Below are 14,651 nucleotides of genomic sequence, written 5' to 3' on the forward strand. Positions count from 1 at the left end.
GGGGACACCCTCCTCATTGTCCCTCTCCCCTCGCCCGTGCCACAGCCTGTAACCGGGGTGCCAGCTCTGCCCGGTGCCCGTGTCCCCTCACCCCGGTGCTGACGAGGGACAGCATGATGCGCTCGTTGAGGGCCAGGGTCTCGCCCTGCTTCATCTTGATGCGTTTCTTGTCCAAACACTTCATGGCGTACCTGGAGGCAAAGAGTCCCTGCAGGGTCCTGCTGCTGCCCGCAGCCTCAGTGCCACAGCCTGTCTCTGCCCATGGCCACGGCGCCACGTCCCTCCAGTGCCACCGCCACATCGCCACGGCCCTGCCCTGCCCACGGCCCCGCCAACCACAGCCATGCCATCGCATCCCTCCACCGCCAGCACCCACGGCCACATCGCCGCATCCAGCTGCCACCCACGGCCATGACGTCCCTGTATCCCCCAAAGACCCACAGCCACGGCAATAATTCCGCAACCCTCTAACATCTGTCGTCAGAGCAACACCACTGCAGATGCCCTCGAGACCACCACCACAGCCGCAGCGCTCCCCCCATCGCAGGCAGATCCCTCTGGTCCCCCGCGACGGAGCATCCCCCATTACATTTTGCCCGTATCCGCTTTCCGGCAGCCGTAGACCTCCCCGAAACCGCCGCGGCCGATGATTCGGTGAACGCTGAAGTCGTTCATGGTGAGCTGGAGGGGGCGAGAAGGAGGCGGGGGTGAGCCTAGACACCTGGGTCCCACAGCACCTGCCCTGCACCAAGAGCTGCGTGTGTCCACGGTGGTGGTGGGTCCCACACCCTGCCTCAGTTTCCCCGGGTGAGGAACACGGAGGTTGCTCCACATGTCCCCGTGAGCGTGGGCAGGTGTGGGAGAGCCACCTGTGAGTGAGCGAAAGCCTGGTGGGTGTGCGAGGGTGCCCGCGCCAGCCCTAGTGAGCCCCGGGGCAGCAGCCTTGTCACTGTGCCCATGTCCTCCTCCCTGGAAGTGCCCAGAGGTGCCCGGGGTGCCCCGAGGTGCAGGGGTCCCTGCTCACATGGATGTTCAGCTCCACGTTCTTCCACTGGCAGAACCGCGTGAACTTGTCACTGCAATGAAGCACAGAGAGGGCAAGAGTGGAGCCCCTGGAGAAACCCCCCCAAGACCCTTCTCGGGGCAGAAGGACCCCTTGGACTTGTCTGGAGACAGGCAGCACCCTCCAGGACCCCTGTCTGGGAACAGAGAGACCCTGGGCCAGACCTGGGGATGAGAAAAGTCCCCTGAGTCCCTGGTCTGGGGACAGACACCCCTGGAGCTCCTATCTAAGAAGGGACCCCTGGCCCCTCTCTGGGCCGGAAGACCCTGGTCCCCAGTGGGATGGGACACCCCGATCCGCGTGGGACTTTCCCCCATCTCACCTCTCGATGAATTTCTGGAAGATGCCCCCACGCAGGTTCTGGCAGATCTCCTCAATGTAGGGCTGGGGGGACACAGGGCTCAGCGCTGGGTCCCCAGTGCCACCCGGGTCACCCGTACCCCTCAGGTCCCATCATTACATGAGGTCTCCTCCACCCCTGGGATTTCACATATCTCCACTGCCACCCTCCTACTGCCAGGCCCCTGGGGATGCTTCTGCCACCCAGGGTCACCTGAGTCTCTGGGGACCCCAACATTACCACCCCTGGGGACCCTGCTGTCACCTCTACGTCCAGGGTCCCAATCACCACCTTCTGAGGAGCCCCCCGTTACCTCCAGCCCCCAGTCTCCTGACTACCACCCCATGTGGACCACCAGCAATCCCCCTCACTCCCAACCTGCTGGGGAGCCCCGCACCATCCCTTGGGCTTCCCATACCTTCTGGGACCGCCCCCCCACCTCTAGGGGCCCGTCACCACCAGCCCCCAGCACCCTCTCACCAGCCCCCCATAAAGATTAACCCTCTGAGTACCAGAGGTGGCAGGGACCCCCTCTCTGTCCCGGGTGATGCCCACCTGGAAGAGGTCCGGGGGCACCTGCTTCTTGCTCAGGCGGCTCTGGACATGCTCCGTGGCACTCTTGGAGAAGGGCTGTGAGGCAAGACAGGACTGTGTCACCCTGGGGAGAAGGGACGGGGCCACAGGGGCCAGGCAGGGCTGCACAAGTGGGGGAACTCGTGGAGGAACCCCCATCCACAGGGCTGGGTCTGTGGCTCCCAGAACAGAGTCAATGGTGGTTTTAGAGCGCTCTCTGAAGACACTGGCTACCAGGTCCCTTGGGCACACTGGGTACATCCCTCTGACCCGCTCTGGGGACCCCACCCCGGTACCTCACCCCACTGTAGTGTCGGCACAGCGCCTGCACAGCATGGCACTCACGTGGGAGCAGGCCAGCAGCTCCTTCATGATGTAATGGTCGAAGATGTGGCGGCTCCGCGTGGTTCGCTCCTCCTCAGAGTCCAGCTTCTCGTACTTCTTGATCTGGCAAGGGCACAGCTCCCATGACACAGGGGCACACAGCCCCCAGGGCTGTGCCACCACGGGGCACAGCCCTCACCCCACACCGGGCAGGCACAGCCCAGGGCTGGGCGGCCACCGGGACCTGGTACACTGGGAACCACGGCTCCAGCCCCTCTGGGTACCACATCCTGCAGGCACCCGATGGTTACCACGTCCCCTGGGTACCCAGAGCATCACCTCCCGGCCCCCTGGGCACCATCTCCCTTGGGTACTCTGCATGCTTTTGGTACCATGTCTGTGGGCCCTGTAGGTACCAAATCCCACCCCCAACCTTCCTCATGAACACGGGGGTCCGTCCAGATGGGTGCCCCCATCTCACCTCCTCATAAAACTCCATCAGGGGTTTGGCCTCCTCTGCCTGGTTAAAGGCGAAGTCCCGGAAAAGCAGGTACCCTGGCAGGGACAGAGCCATGGCGTGAGAGGTGCCTGCCCCAGAGTGGCAGCGTGTGCCCCATAGCCCAGGCCAAGGGGGGCAGAGATGTCCCCTGGACCTGCCTGTCCCCACAGCCACCCCCGTGCCAGGCTCGGGGAAGGGGAAGTGCCAAGCTGGGGACTGGCCAGGGTTTGGCAGGGCGACGCAGCGAGGCAAGGACACCGGCTGGCACAGGGAGGAGCAGTGCAGTGCTATAGGGCACTATGGGGCAGGGGTGCGGTGGGATAGCAAGGAGGTTGGTGCAGTGGGGTGGGAGGAATGGGGCAGGGACACAGGCGGGCACCGCGGAGCAGGCTGTTGTGGGGCGGACGTGCCCGGAAACCGCCAGAGCCGGCGGGAGGAAGTGAGAGGCGCTTCCTGCCCCGGACGGTTAGCGCCGCGCTGGGGGAAGTGACGGGGCGGGGGACGTGGGGTGGGGACGTGGCGCAGGGGGTTGTGTCAGACAGCCCCCACGCACCTCTGCCCAGCCCAGCCCCACAGTCCCCTTGCTTCCCCCCAGGCCATGCCACGGGCAGAGGGGAATGGCCACGGCCACTACCGCTGTCACAGCTGCCACCAACCCAGCCCCTCAGCCCACCCACGCTTGCCCAGGCAGACCACGAGCGTCCCTGTGTTTGTGAGCACTCATCCACGTGCCCTCCCCAGTGTCCCCAGCTCACCGATCTTCTGCGTGAAGATCTTGTCGAACGTCACCTCTCCCCGGTCCTCCAGGTACTTCTGCATGACGCTGCGGATGCTGAGGAGACACCGGAGGGGCTCAGCGCCCTGCTTACCCCGTGCCCCCCAGCAGATCTCTGCTCCCAACGCCCCCACTGCCCCCCATGCCTGCCCTGTACCCGCCATGGCCCTCCTCTCCTGCTCCTCCTGTGTCCCCATGCCACCCCAAGCCTCGTTGGTGTGCGTGCCCTCCTATCTTGTGTGTCCCCCGCAAAGTGTAACACGTTGCTGGGCCCTGGTAAGGGTCAGACACAGGGTATCCCACACGCTGGGGTCCAAGGGAGGTTGGGGAGGAGGGTACCCCCAGAAAAAGCTTCCCTGGTGCCCAGGAGCGAAGGCACAGGAGGGGAGCGGGGTCTGGCAGCGGGGGTGGGAACCGGGGCCACACGCCTGGGTCCCCTCCTGCTCCCTAGGGAGGAGCGGGGCAGCGTGTGCCCACACGTGCAGGGCTCTGCGTGTGCCGGGAGCGTTGGGGCCAGGCGGTACGCGCCGGGCTGTGCTGCGGGTGTTGTGTCAGGCTGCGGCGCAGGGTGCCTGCACGCTGTGCTGTCCACCGCCTGCACCCCGCGCACGGCGGGCTGTGCCGCTGCGTGCCACGCTGTACCCCGCGCCGCGTGTTGTGCCGCGCTCACTGTACCGCGCTGCGCGGGTCCAGCTGCGCGCGTGTGTGCGCCGGGCTGCGCATGGGGCCGGCGCAGGCTGGGTGTGCAAAGGGAAGTTGTGAAGTGGGTTGCGTGGGCAGGAGGGGGTGCGCGCATGAGAGCGACACAGGCGCGGGGGCGGCGTGCGCAGCGGGGAGCTCCACAACTCTGCGTGTGTGTGTGTGTGTCTGCGTGTGTGTGTGCGCGGGGCGGGGGGGCAGAGGTCCCGTGCGTGCCAGCTGAGCCCCTGCGTGCGTGTGCTGATGCACACCGTGTATGTGCAAGCACACAGGTGCGTGCATGCAGCCCGCCACAGCACTCTGCACGTGTGTACACGTGTGCGTGCACGTGCACAAGCGCGTGGCTGCAGGGGGGCACGGGCGCAGATGCGGGCATGCCTGGCAGGGGAGGTGTGTGCCGGGATGGCGCGTGGGTGTACACAGGGGGCACGCGTGGCTGGGCGCGACTGTGTGCCGGGGAGAGCGTGTGTCCGTGTGCGTGCATCCGTGTGCGTGTGTCCGTGTGCGTGCATCCGTGTGCGTGCATGTACCGGGCAGGATGCGTGCGTGTGCGTGCGCCCAGGCAGGTGTGTGCAGGCTGGGTGCCTGTGCACGCCCGTGCACACCTGTGTACAGGGGCGTGTGTGCGTGCACAGGAGATGTCTGCGCACACGCGAGTGTGCGGGCCGGAGGCGGCGTGCGTGTGTGTGCCGTGCCGGGGGGAGGCTGAGCGGCAGGGCTGCGCCCGGGAGGCCGGTGCAGCGGGGCCGGGGCCGCGGTGGCCCTGCCTGGCCTTGCCTGGGCCGCGCCCGGGAAGAGCCGGCTCGGGGGCAGGGCCCGCGGTGCGCCGGGACAAACGGGAACGGGGGCAGGGCCGGGGCGGGCGGACGGAGGGACGGACAGGCGGGCGGACGGAGGGACGGACAGCGGCGGGGCCTCACCTGGGCTCGGGCAGGAGGATCCTCTTGCTGGCGCGGGCGGCGGGCGCGGCGCGGCTCTTCTCCATGGCCATCAGGTAGCTCACGTCCGCCAACACCGCCTCCAGGTCCGCCATCTTGCGCCGCGCCGCCGGCCCCGCCGGCCCCACCGCCCACCGCCGCCGGACCGGACCCGGACGGACCCGGAACCGGAACCGGGAACCGGAACCGGAACCGGGGCGGACCCGGGACGGACCCGGCCCGGCCCGGCGCGGGGAGGCCCAGGCGGCGGCGCGGCTTCAGCGGCGGGGGCCCATGGCGGGCGGGGCGGCCTGAGGGGAGCGCGTGTCCGTGCGCGCGTCCGTGCGCGCGTCCGTGCGCGTGCGTGTGTGACAGGCGGTGCTGCCGCCCCGGGCCGGAGCGGGGCGGGGCCCGAGCGGGGGCGGGGCCCGTTCCCGAGCCCGCCCTTCCCGCCACCCCGCCCACTCGGGCGTGACCGTGACACCGGCGGGCGCGGGTGTGACGCCGGGTGTGACACCAGGTGTGTGACGCTGTGTGTGTGTGACCCTATGGGTGTGTGTGACACGGGGTGTGACACTGTGGGTGCCTGTGACACCGGGTGTGTGACACGGAGCGTGACATCATGTGTGTGACACCGTGTGTGTGACACCGTGTGTGTGTGTGTGTGTGTGATACCGGGTGTGTGACACCGAGTGTGTGACACTGTGTGTGTGTGAAACTGGGGGGTGTGTGTGACACCGTGTGTGACACCGTGTGTGTGACACCATGGGTGTGACACTGTGTGTGTGTGACACCGTGTGTGTGACACTGTGTGTGTGACCGAGCAGGTGTGACCGTGTGCGTGACACCGCGTGTGGCACTCCACATGTCAGACTGTGAGCGCGAGACACCGGGTGTGACCGTGTATGACGGCACGTTTGGCACCGTGCAGCGCCACGCGTGTCTGTGTGGGTGCACACGCGTGTGCCAGCGGGTGTGACAGTGTGCGCGTGACGCTGCGTGACAGGGCACGCGGGTGATGCGGTGTGACACCACATGCGCACAGCCACAAGCGCATCACACCGCCCAGCGTGAGCCGGGACCCCTCCACCCCGGGGTGCGGCACAGGGAGAGGAGGCCGGGTCCCACCCCGCCATGTCACCCAACGGGGAAACCCCCGCTGCTGGGGGTCCCCGGGGGTTTGTGCCTCCCGCCGGGGCTGGCACCGGGGTCACCGTCCTCCCCGCTGACCGGGGCGGGCAGGGACCGGCGGCATGGCGGCTGCCGGACCTGGGCCGGGCACCAGCGTGGCGGTAAAGCCCGGCTGGGTGGGAGATGGGTGGCACAGGAGGGCGCAGGGCCGACTCGTGCCGGAGGATAGAGGCGGCTGTAAATAGACGGAGCTTAAAATAACCGGGTCGAGAGCGGGCTGTGCAGCGGGGCAGCTGCCCTGGCTGCGCCGGGTGATGGAGGCAGCCGCCCTGCTCCGGCAGCACCGCGGGCAGGAGGCTCCCTGTCCCTGGGGCCAGGAGGGGGACACAGAGAGGGGACAGGGTGAAGGCAGGGGACAGGTGACAGGTTGGGGTGCTGAGATTTGCTCGGTCTCCGGTGCCTCCGTGCGCGGTGCATCGCCGGGGCGGGCATGCTGGTGATGCTCTGATGGACGGGGCCGAGGCGTGGGGAGGGCGGCTGTGGTTTCAGCCACCCGTGGAGGAGGATGTTCACCCACGGAAGAGCGAGCTCTGCGCCTCGCCATGCAAATGCCCCGGCCCGGGGCTTGTTTTGCCACTGTTGGTACAGCCCCAACCGCCACGGGGACCTGGACCGTGACGTCCCTGCGGAGGAGGCTGGGGGACGGTAAATGTCACCTTGGTGGCCTTGCGGCCCAGAGCCAGCGCTGGAAGAGCTGTGGGACCAGCGCAGCCCTTTGGGGTGGTTGAGCGAGTCTGCCCAGGCCCCAGCTCCGCTCCCAGCGGCCTCCCAGCCTTTAAACCCAGCCTTGCCAGGGAGGGGAGAAATAAATCCCTGCGGAAAGCCGGCCCGGCACATCCCTGCCGGTCTGACCCCAGCCTCGGCACAGCCGGGGGAGGTGGGAAACGCCTCTTGGCTTGCCCAGCTTGGGGAGATAAAGCCTGGCCCAAGCAGAGCCAGTCACGGAGCCGGCCCCAGCACCGCGCAAGGCACCGGCAGGTCCGGTCCTGGCTGCGGGGGAAGCTGCCTGCGCTCGCTGCCTGCGTTCCCTGCCTGTTCCTTGTCAGGCAGGTTGCAGAGGTAGGTCTGCTGTGGCCCTGGCTCATTGGTGGGGCAGGAGATGATGGGGACACAGGGACAGCTGCCACCACCACCCCGGACTCGGGCCTGCAAGCCAGCACGTGTTACCGTGCCCCAGGCTTCCTCTCCAGTGGTGTGGGCAGCGGAGGAAGCCCCAGTGCTGGAGGAGTTGGGGCATGGGAGGTCCCTGGGGGGGCCAGGGGCTCCCAGCCCCGGCCTCGCCCCCTCCGCTTCCCTCGCAGACAAACAACGGGCAGAGCCGAGACGCAGGGTTTTGTTTTTCTTTAAATTTTTTATTCCAAAAATCCACCCCCAAGAAACAAAATATTTCCCTTCAGAGGCTGGTATCTTCCCTCCCCCCACATCATCTCTCCCATCCCTGTGGTAATATGTTATGAGCAAAGATCCTCTCTAAAACCAGTATCGGAGAATGCTTAGAAAAAGAAAAAGGAAAACCAAACCAAACCAACCAACCAAAAAAAAAAAAAAATCAAAAACGAAACAAAAAAAAATATTGCCAACTAGCTCCCCTCCCTCTGCCCCCAGACAAGAAACCCCCAACCCAAACCATACCGACTGAGAGAGCGTAAGACTTGGTTTGCTTTTACCCTTAATGCTTACATTTAATTTTAAAGCACAAACATCAGAGATGGACTCTAAATCGCCAACAAAAAAATATATATTTACAATATTTCTCCGGGGGGTGGGGTGGGTGGGGTGGGAGGGAGGGAAGGGGGGAATTGAAACAAAACAAAAACACAACCAAACCCTTAAACAATAGTGACTTTTCTTGCAGGAGTTGTCTTTAGGGAGCAGTCTGGGTTGCTTTTAAATCACTAAGTGATTTTATATATATAATTCTCTTTTTTTCTTCCTTGTGGATTTTCACCCCCTGCCCACGGATCGGGGCCGGGGTGGCCGGTTGGGTGACGAGGGTCGTACGCCGGAGTCTCTGCGGCCGGAGCGGTGGACGCATACCGGGGAGGGCTCGCCGCCCCCCCAAGCTCGGCCGCTCGCCCGCCTCCCGCCCGCCCCGAGGGAGGGTCCGCTGCCGCCCGCCGAGCATGGCGGAGGGAGCCCTGCGCCCACCCGGCTCCGGCTAAGCTCTACCCCAGCTTATTTTCTTTTTTTCCTTCCTTTCTCGTTGCAAAACTCAAAATCAATCCAAAGGGAAAAAGAAAAGCTTTGATTCTTCCGACGTCTTTTCACGGGAGCCACCGACAAGAGAGACTAAGGCAAGCGGCCTCCACCGCCCGGCCGCGGCCGGGGTGGCCTGGCTCTCCGCTCTTCCTCTCGCCCGGGGTGTTTTCTGCTCAAAGCCCTCCGGATTCACTGCGGCAAAACTGCCCCTTGTCCCGAGGCACTGCGGCAATCGCCCCCTCGCATCCCCCATCCGGCAGCCGGGGAGCGGAGGACGCGCCACCGACCCCTGCGCCCGGGCAGAAGGGTCTCTCGGCGGCCGTCTCTCCTCCCTTATTGCTTCTGAAGCAGCGGGGCGACGCGGGCTGCCCTCCGCGGGAGCCCCCCTACCCCTCGGCCGTCCTCTCCGGGGCTGGGACCGGTGGCACGGGGTGGGCCGGTTTGTGCTATCTGTACGCGCTGCCAGGGGGCCGGGGAGGGCTGGGCCGGGGAGAGCGGTGTCCTGACACCGGGGGAAGAGATGGGGAGCGTCCGGTCACAGGCAGGACAGGGAGGGAAATAAAATAGTGACCCAAAAGAAGATTCCAACCTTTTTTTTCCTTTTTTTTTTTTTTTTTGTAGTTTGTTTTTTTTTTGTTGGTTTTTTTTTGTTTGTTGTTTGTTTTTTTTTTTTAAAGTGCAAAAAGCTCTCTGCTGCCCTAGAGAGAGGTTCTTTGGACCGACCATTCATTGCAAAGGAAAAACGGCAGCTAAAAGGGGGTGGGGGAAGGAGAGGACAATGCGGTGGGGCGTTCGTGCCACTTCGGTCCCAGGCCACAGCACCCTGGGCAGAGCGAGCAGCCTTCACCCCTCCGGCCGCGGCGGCCCTAGAGTGCTTCATGATGCTGGGCCACGCGCAGGGAGCTGGGGAGGAAGAGGAGGCAGCTCCTGTCCCCCCGCACGCTCACTCACCCCTGGCTGATGCTTTCCGAGTCCTCCCTGAGCTCTGATGTACCTGTGGTTTCTCCCCTGCTCCCAGCCGGCGCCCGGCCCCGGCCATCACCTCTGTGCGGGGCTGCGTCGGGACAGACGGTGCTCCGGGAAGTTCCCGGAGTGGAAGCGCGTCGTCCCCCAGCCTCACCTCCCCGGGCAGGGGGAGAGCGGGCTGCAAAGCCCCTGCTCCTGGCCAGCATGCGCCAGCCCTGCGGCCGGAGAACCCGTGACACCCTGGCTGCGAGGCTCCTGCCCTCGACACTGAAAGAGCCGCCCGGATGCATGAGCGCGGTGGGGAGGAGGGGGTTCGATCACAGCCCCTGCAGCCGGATGAGGGAAAGCGTAAGGGGGCTGAGAGCGCAGGGCAAGCGACGAGCTGGTGGTAGCACGGAGGGGTACATTTTGTTCCAGCTCTGCTCCCGCTTCCTTGGAGAGACCTTGACCCTCAAGCTTTGTGCTAACGGGGAAGTGACAAGTGTTTCAAGGCAAGGAGACGACGGGGAGGAGGGGAAAAGCTGGGGGGAAGAGGGTGCCCCATTTCTCTGCACAGAGATCTCTATTACAACCTCCGCCTTGGGAGCGGCCAGCCTCCGGGCTGAGGCTCCCTGCCATTTGCCCGTTCCTCCTCTGGTACTGGCCAGCCTGGCGGGACATCTTCATCGGCAGAAGTCCCGGGGGAAGAGGAGGAAGGACGGTGGAGCGAGGCCAGCAGCGGCCCTGCCTGCCGAGTCAGGTGGGAGGCAGCGGCAGGACACGGAGGGCAAGGTGGGGATGTGGAGGAGCGGCTCTCCGAGAGGGGTGGGATGGGCTCTTTTCCTTCTCCTCAGTCTGCCCCGGGGAGGGTCTCTAGCTGATTTTTTGGATCAGCTTCTCATCGGACAGGCAGTAGAGGCTGTTGATGGACAGGTCCGAGATGAAGTGCTCACAGGCTTTGCGGGTGATCTGTTTGCAACCTCGCAGGTCAATTAGAGTGACGTTGGAGATGCGGCGCAGGTACAGCAAGGCCTGGTCCGTCAGCTTATTGCAGCCTGCGGGGAGATGAGAGGAAGAGTGAGCGCCGCAACGCCTCCGCGAAGCCAGAGCTCAGCTCCCATGTCAGGCTGGGAGGAGGAAGCCGCTTTACGACGGCAAGTCCAACCAGGCCATCCTCGGTCCGGCAGGGCCCGGGGAGGCCAGCGTGGGCCACCCAGAGCAGCGTACCCACCTGCCATGTTGAGCTCGGTGAGGGAGTTGCGTGTGGAAGAGCCCACGGCCGTGAGGAGGTTGGCCGACTGGTCCGTAAGGTGGTTGCAGTGGCTGAGGTCGAGACGGGAGAGCAGGGGCATATGGCGGATGATCAGCCGCAGCGTGGCGTCGGTGATGTCCAGGCCGGCGAGCCGGAAATCGATCATGTTGCGGAGTTTGCTGCGATTGTCCTGACCTGCAAAGGGAGAGGAGAAGCTGAGCGCGGACTATCTGCCCCGCTGCGTTGGGGCATTCGGGATCCAGCATCACCTCTCCGCTCTGCGCCCAGCACATCACCCTCCTCCAACTCCCCACCACCCCAGCCTTGCCCCGCAGCAACCTGGGCAAGAGCTTACTGGGTTTGTCTGTTGGAGGCGTGAGTAAGTCCCGGATCTGAGGGTCCTTGATTCCTACTGCCCACCGAAGATCGAGGGTCCTGAGAAGGGGGCAGCTGGAGGTACTGAGAGCACAGACCGCAGACCAGGAACAGCCTGCTAAGATGAGGTCTTTCAGGCCTGCCGGGAGAAGGGAGAGAGGTAACAAGTCAGACGGGCTTGGTCAGCTCCGAGGCGTCCCAGATCTCAACCCTCTTTCTGCAGGCACATGAGGAAGCAGCTCCCCTCCCTGCCCGGGGTGGGCTGGGGAGCTGGGCTCTCTGAAGGAGAGGTTAACGCACAGCAGCAGGAAACCACATCACTATCGGCTGCTTGCTGGGTGACGGGATCCAGGCACCCAGGAGTTTTCAAAGCTGGTGGGTACCAGGGTGCAGAGCCTGTCTCCTGCTGTGGTCCAGCCATCGGGAAGCCTCGGAGCAGGCTGGTGGCAGAGGTAAGGACCCCTCCCCAGCCCACGCTCACCTGGCAGCCTGTTGACGAGCCACGTAAGCTGTTTTTTGGAGATATTGGTCCAGCTGAGGTCGAGGCTGACCGGCTGTCTTTTGATGATGCCGCTCAGCGCCTGGGGGGTGATGGACTTGCACCTACTCAAATCTATCTTTGTCCACAATCTCTTGTCACAGCACCTGGGGATAAGGACAAGGCTGAAAGTTGAACCCCAAGAGCCCCGTGGGATAAGAGCCAGCCAGTGGGTTGCCTGGCTTCGGGGAGGAGCCCAGCCCTGGCGTGGCCCCCCGTCGCAGAACAAGGCTGTTCTGCCTGGTTTCCCTGAACACATGGGGAGGTCGCTGAGGGTGTCCAGCCACCCAGGGATGCCTGGAACAGCCCCAGTGGGGTTTTGCTGCCACGTAACAAGACTCCGAGTCTCAGCTGTTGGCCTGCTTGCCCCCTCCTGGGTGCTCCTCCCGCCAGAGCGAAGATCTTAAGCATCCTCGCTCCCAGCAGGCAAAACACTCAGCCTGGTCCCACCCCACAGCAGCCTGGGGAGACCCAGGACCCGGCGGTAGCTCAGCTCTGCCCCTGAAGGTGCCACATGAGCGGCAGGTGAGGGGACGCTCTCCTCCAGCCACCACGCCAGACCATTCCCACTGGCCGCTGATCAAAGCGGGCCGGTCCTTTCCTGCCATGCCATTCCCACTAGCTCGGCGGCTAGAAACCTCCCAGTTTCCAGTCCCCGTCTGTTCCCAAGCCCTCCATCCACAGCTGTCCCAGTGCCAGCATTGTCTTCAGGCCTGCTGCCGCCCGAGGCATTTCCAGCCAGCAAACCCATCCCCGCCTCAGCCTGCCTTCCCCAGCCTGCTGGGAGGCCGAGGCAGGATGGGAGGCAGGGAAGGGCAAGGACCACGCAGGGCGGCGGGTGAGGAAAGGGCATTGGCACCTCGCAAGGACACGCGGAGGACACAGGTGCTCAGGTGACAGCACAGCCTGCCACCATCTCCCAACAGAGGGGACAGGAGGAAAGCAGAAGGGGACAATAAAGACCAGTGCACATATGGCAAAGGCAGCAGCTGGCCACAGGGTCCGAGGGCAACACCACCCGGCAAGCGCCAGCTCCGGGGAGATCCCTTCCCTCCTTTCCCTCTGGCTGCCCATCAGGCACAAGGCTTGGCGTGGCCATACCCGGTCCAGGGGTCAGGACGTGGGCAGGCCTGTGCCACCCCCCCCCCCACCCTGCCCCGCCACATGTCCCCACACTCACCACTTGTACCAGGTCTTGCACACCCGCATACACTCGCAGAGCTCCCTGCGAGTGAGGTAGCGGAAGACGGACATCCACACCTCGCGCTGCATCCAGCTCTCCTCGCCCTCCTGTGCCCGGCCCCCTCGGCCGTTGAGCCGGGCTGCCCCCCCCTCCTCCGCGTTCTCGTCCTCCTCTTCCTCTTCCTCCTCATCCTCCTCGGCGGCTGCCTCCTCCTCCCCCCCGCCCCGCAGGGGCATCCTGGCGGGCGCGTGGCGCATGACCACGCGGGGAGAGTGCTGCAGGTTGGTGGAGGAGGCCGTGATGGCTTGCAGCTTGGGGACGATAGAAGTGCCGTGGACGTCTTTGGTGGGGCGCTGGAGCGTCACGGTGAGGTAGGAGCCGTGCAGCTTGGCCTTCTCCACCTCCGACAGCTCCTTCTTGCCGCTGGGGTTGTTCTCCTTCTCCCGCACCATGGTTCGCTCGGTGGCCTGGAGCCGCAGCAGCTGCCGTCGCTTGAAGCGCTCGTCTCTGCTGGCGCTGTGGTGGTCGCTGGGGCCGGCTCCCGGGGACGAGCGCGTCACCACGCCTCGCGGCGACGCCGGGTCGTGGATCAGCTGCAGCATGGGGGTGGGCGAGTTGGGTGGGGGGGTGAGGGGCTCCTCGCAACTCCGCAGGGGCCGCAGCACCTTGGCTTGTGCCGTGTCGTCATCGCTCTCCTCCACCTTCCGCTTCTGCGGGGAAGCGGGGCGGCAGGTTAGTGGGGATGGAGCCGCGGTGGGCCTGGGGAACGCATCCCTCCTCTCCTCTTCCCCACGGCAACATCACGGTGCTGGCAGGGCCTGCACCAGCAGTGCCCAGTACCACCAGGACCAGAGTCCACCCACACCAGCAACCAACTTTTTCCTTCCCTCTTCACAAAAGGGGTGTCCCCTGAGGTTGAGGGTGGCTCCACTCCGTGCCTAACAGTCCCCCCGCCTCTTGCAGTGGAAAGTCTCAGGATCACAGCTCAGGACAAGACACCGTGGGGACAAGGGGTGCTCATCACATCCGCTTGAAGTGCTGGGGGACCCAGGAATCGGGCAGATGTGCACCCCAAGCATGCACATCACCCAGGAGAAGGTGAAGGTGCCCCAGGGCGGCTGCTTCCCACCTGGCTTGCCTTAACTGCCGCACTTCCATCCACAGCAGCGGGCATGGTCCTACAGGCGACGCGGCAGCCGTAGCCCCGTGTCCTGGGCAGCGCTGGCAGCTGCCAGCGGGCCAGCTGCTGCCGCACGCAGTCCGCTTGCTGCCTGGCAGAGGAACCCGGCTGCCCCTGCCGCTTCTGCGGGAGCCTGGCCTTGGCCTGCTGACGGGCTCCCTGGGAGCCGGGGACAGAGAGCAGGGGGCTGTCAGCTCACCCCCCTGCGAGATCGCAGGACCGGACTGCGGCAGGATGCTGCCAGGCCCCCAAGAGCTGCTGCGCTGCACCCCCAAGTGACCCCCGCTCTCACTAGTCACCGCTCAACTGGTCCCCTGGATTGCACTGGTGCCTGCCTGCCCTTCAGCCCACCCACGCAGCCCGGCCTAGTTGAACACTGCCTATCCCCTAGCAGGATGCAGTGGGATGGAGGACATGCGTCCTGCCTTGCCACAGCACAGCTCGCCTCCTACCTGGCCCTTCTCTGCGTCGTCACCCTGGTAGCATTTGGGGCACTCCCAGCAGTTAGGGAGCTCATCGTTGAGCAGCCCTTCCCCATCCATCTGCAAAGAGAAGCGGGCAGTCAGCGGCAGTCCTTCCCCACAGCCAAGCCCCCTCT

General features: G+C 65.0%; 2 protein-coding genes across 4 annotated transcripts in view; both read right to left on the reverse strand.

The window, feature by feature from the left end:
- Positions 1-13: 13 nt before the first annotated feature.
- Positions 14-5,359, reverse strand: LOC127016473 (beta-adrenergic receptor kinase 1-like). Its single transcript, XM_050896990.1, has 9 exons — positions 5,194-5,359; positions 3,555-3,631; positions 2,782-2,855; positions 2,322-2,423; positions 1,959-2,033; positions 1,386-1,447; positions 1,025-1,076; positions 590-681; positions 14-191 (listed from the first exon to the last, which is right to left on the reverse strand). The coding sequence occupies exons 1-9, from the start codon at positions 5,304-5,306 to the stop codon at positions 14-16; spliced, it is 825 nt and encodes a 274-aa protein (XP_050752947.1). The 5' UTR covers positions 5,307-5,359.
- Positions 5,360-9,246: 3,887 nt separating this feature from the next.
- KDM2A (lysine demethylase 2A) overlaps positions 9,247-14,651 on the reverse strand; it is a 50,756-nt gene continuing 45,351 nt past the window's right edge. For 2 of the 3 annotated variants that reach the window (XM_050897522.1, XM_050897523.1), the window contains exons 17-23: positions 14,506-14,595; positions 14,003-14,212; positions 12,871-13,583; positions 11,634-11,797; positions 11,133-11,291; positions 10,757-10,972; positions 9,247-10,580 (exon numbers count right to left, since the gene is read on the reverse strand). In XM_050897522.1, coding sequence (XP_050753479.1) covers positions 10,399-10,580; positions 10,757-10,972; positions 11,133-11,291; positions 11,634-11,797; positions 12,871-13,583; positions 14,003-14,212; positions 14,506-14,595 — 1,734 coding nt within the window. In that variant the 3' untranslated portion in view covers positions 9,247-10,398. The remainder of the gene's footprint in view (positions 10,581-10,756; positions 10,973-11,132; positions 11,292-11,633; positions 11,798-12,870; positions 13,584-14,002; positions 14,213-14,505; positions 14,596-14,651) is intronic. The other variant, XM_050897524.1, reaches the window with a different exon arrangement.

Source organism: Gymnogyps californianus, chromosome 5, assembly GCF_018139145.2.
Source record: "Gymnogyps californianus isolate 813 chromosome 5, ASM1813914v2, whole genome shotgun sequence".
Classification (NCBI taxonomy): domain Eukaryota; kingdom Metazoa; phylum Chordata; class Aves; order Accipitriformes; family Cathartidae; genus Gymnogyps; species Gymnogyps californianus.

Bases quoted from the DNA above. Each gene is read 5' to 3' on its own strand.
- LOC127016473 (XM_050896990.1), bottom strand. From the start codon at position 5,306: ATGGCGGACCTGGAGGCGGTGTTGGCGGACGTGAGCTACCTGATGGCC. The intron at 2,424-2,781 runs GTGAGATGGGGG...TGCCCTTGCCAG, and splicing joins TGATGGAGTTTTATGAGGAG to ATCAAGAAGTACGAGAAGCT. The intron at 682-1,024 runs GTGAGCAGGGAC...CGCCCCCTCCAG, and splicing joins ACGTGGAGCTGAACATCCAT to CTCACCATGAACGACTTCAG.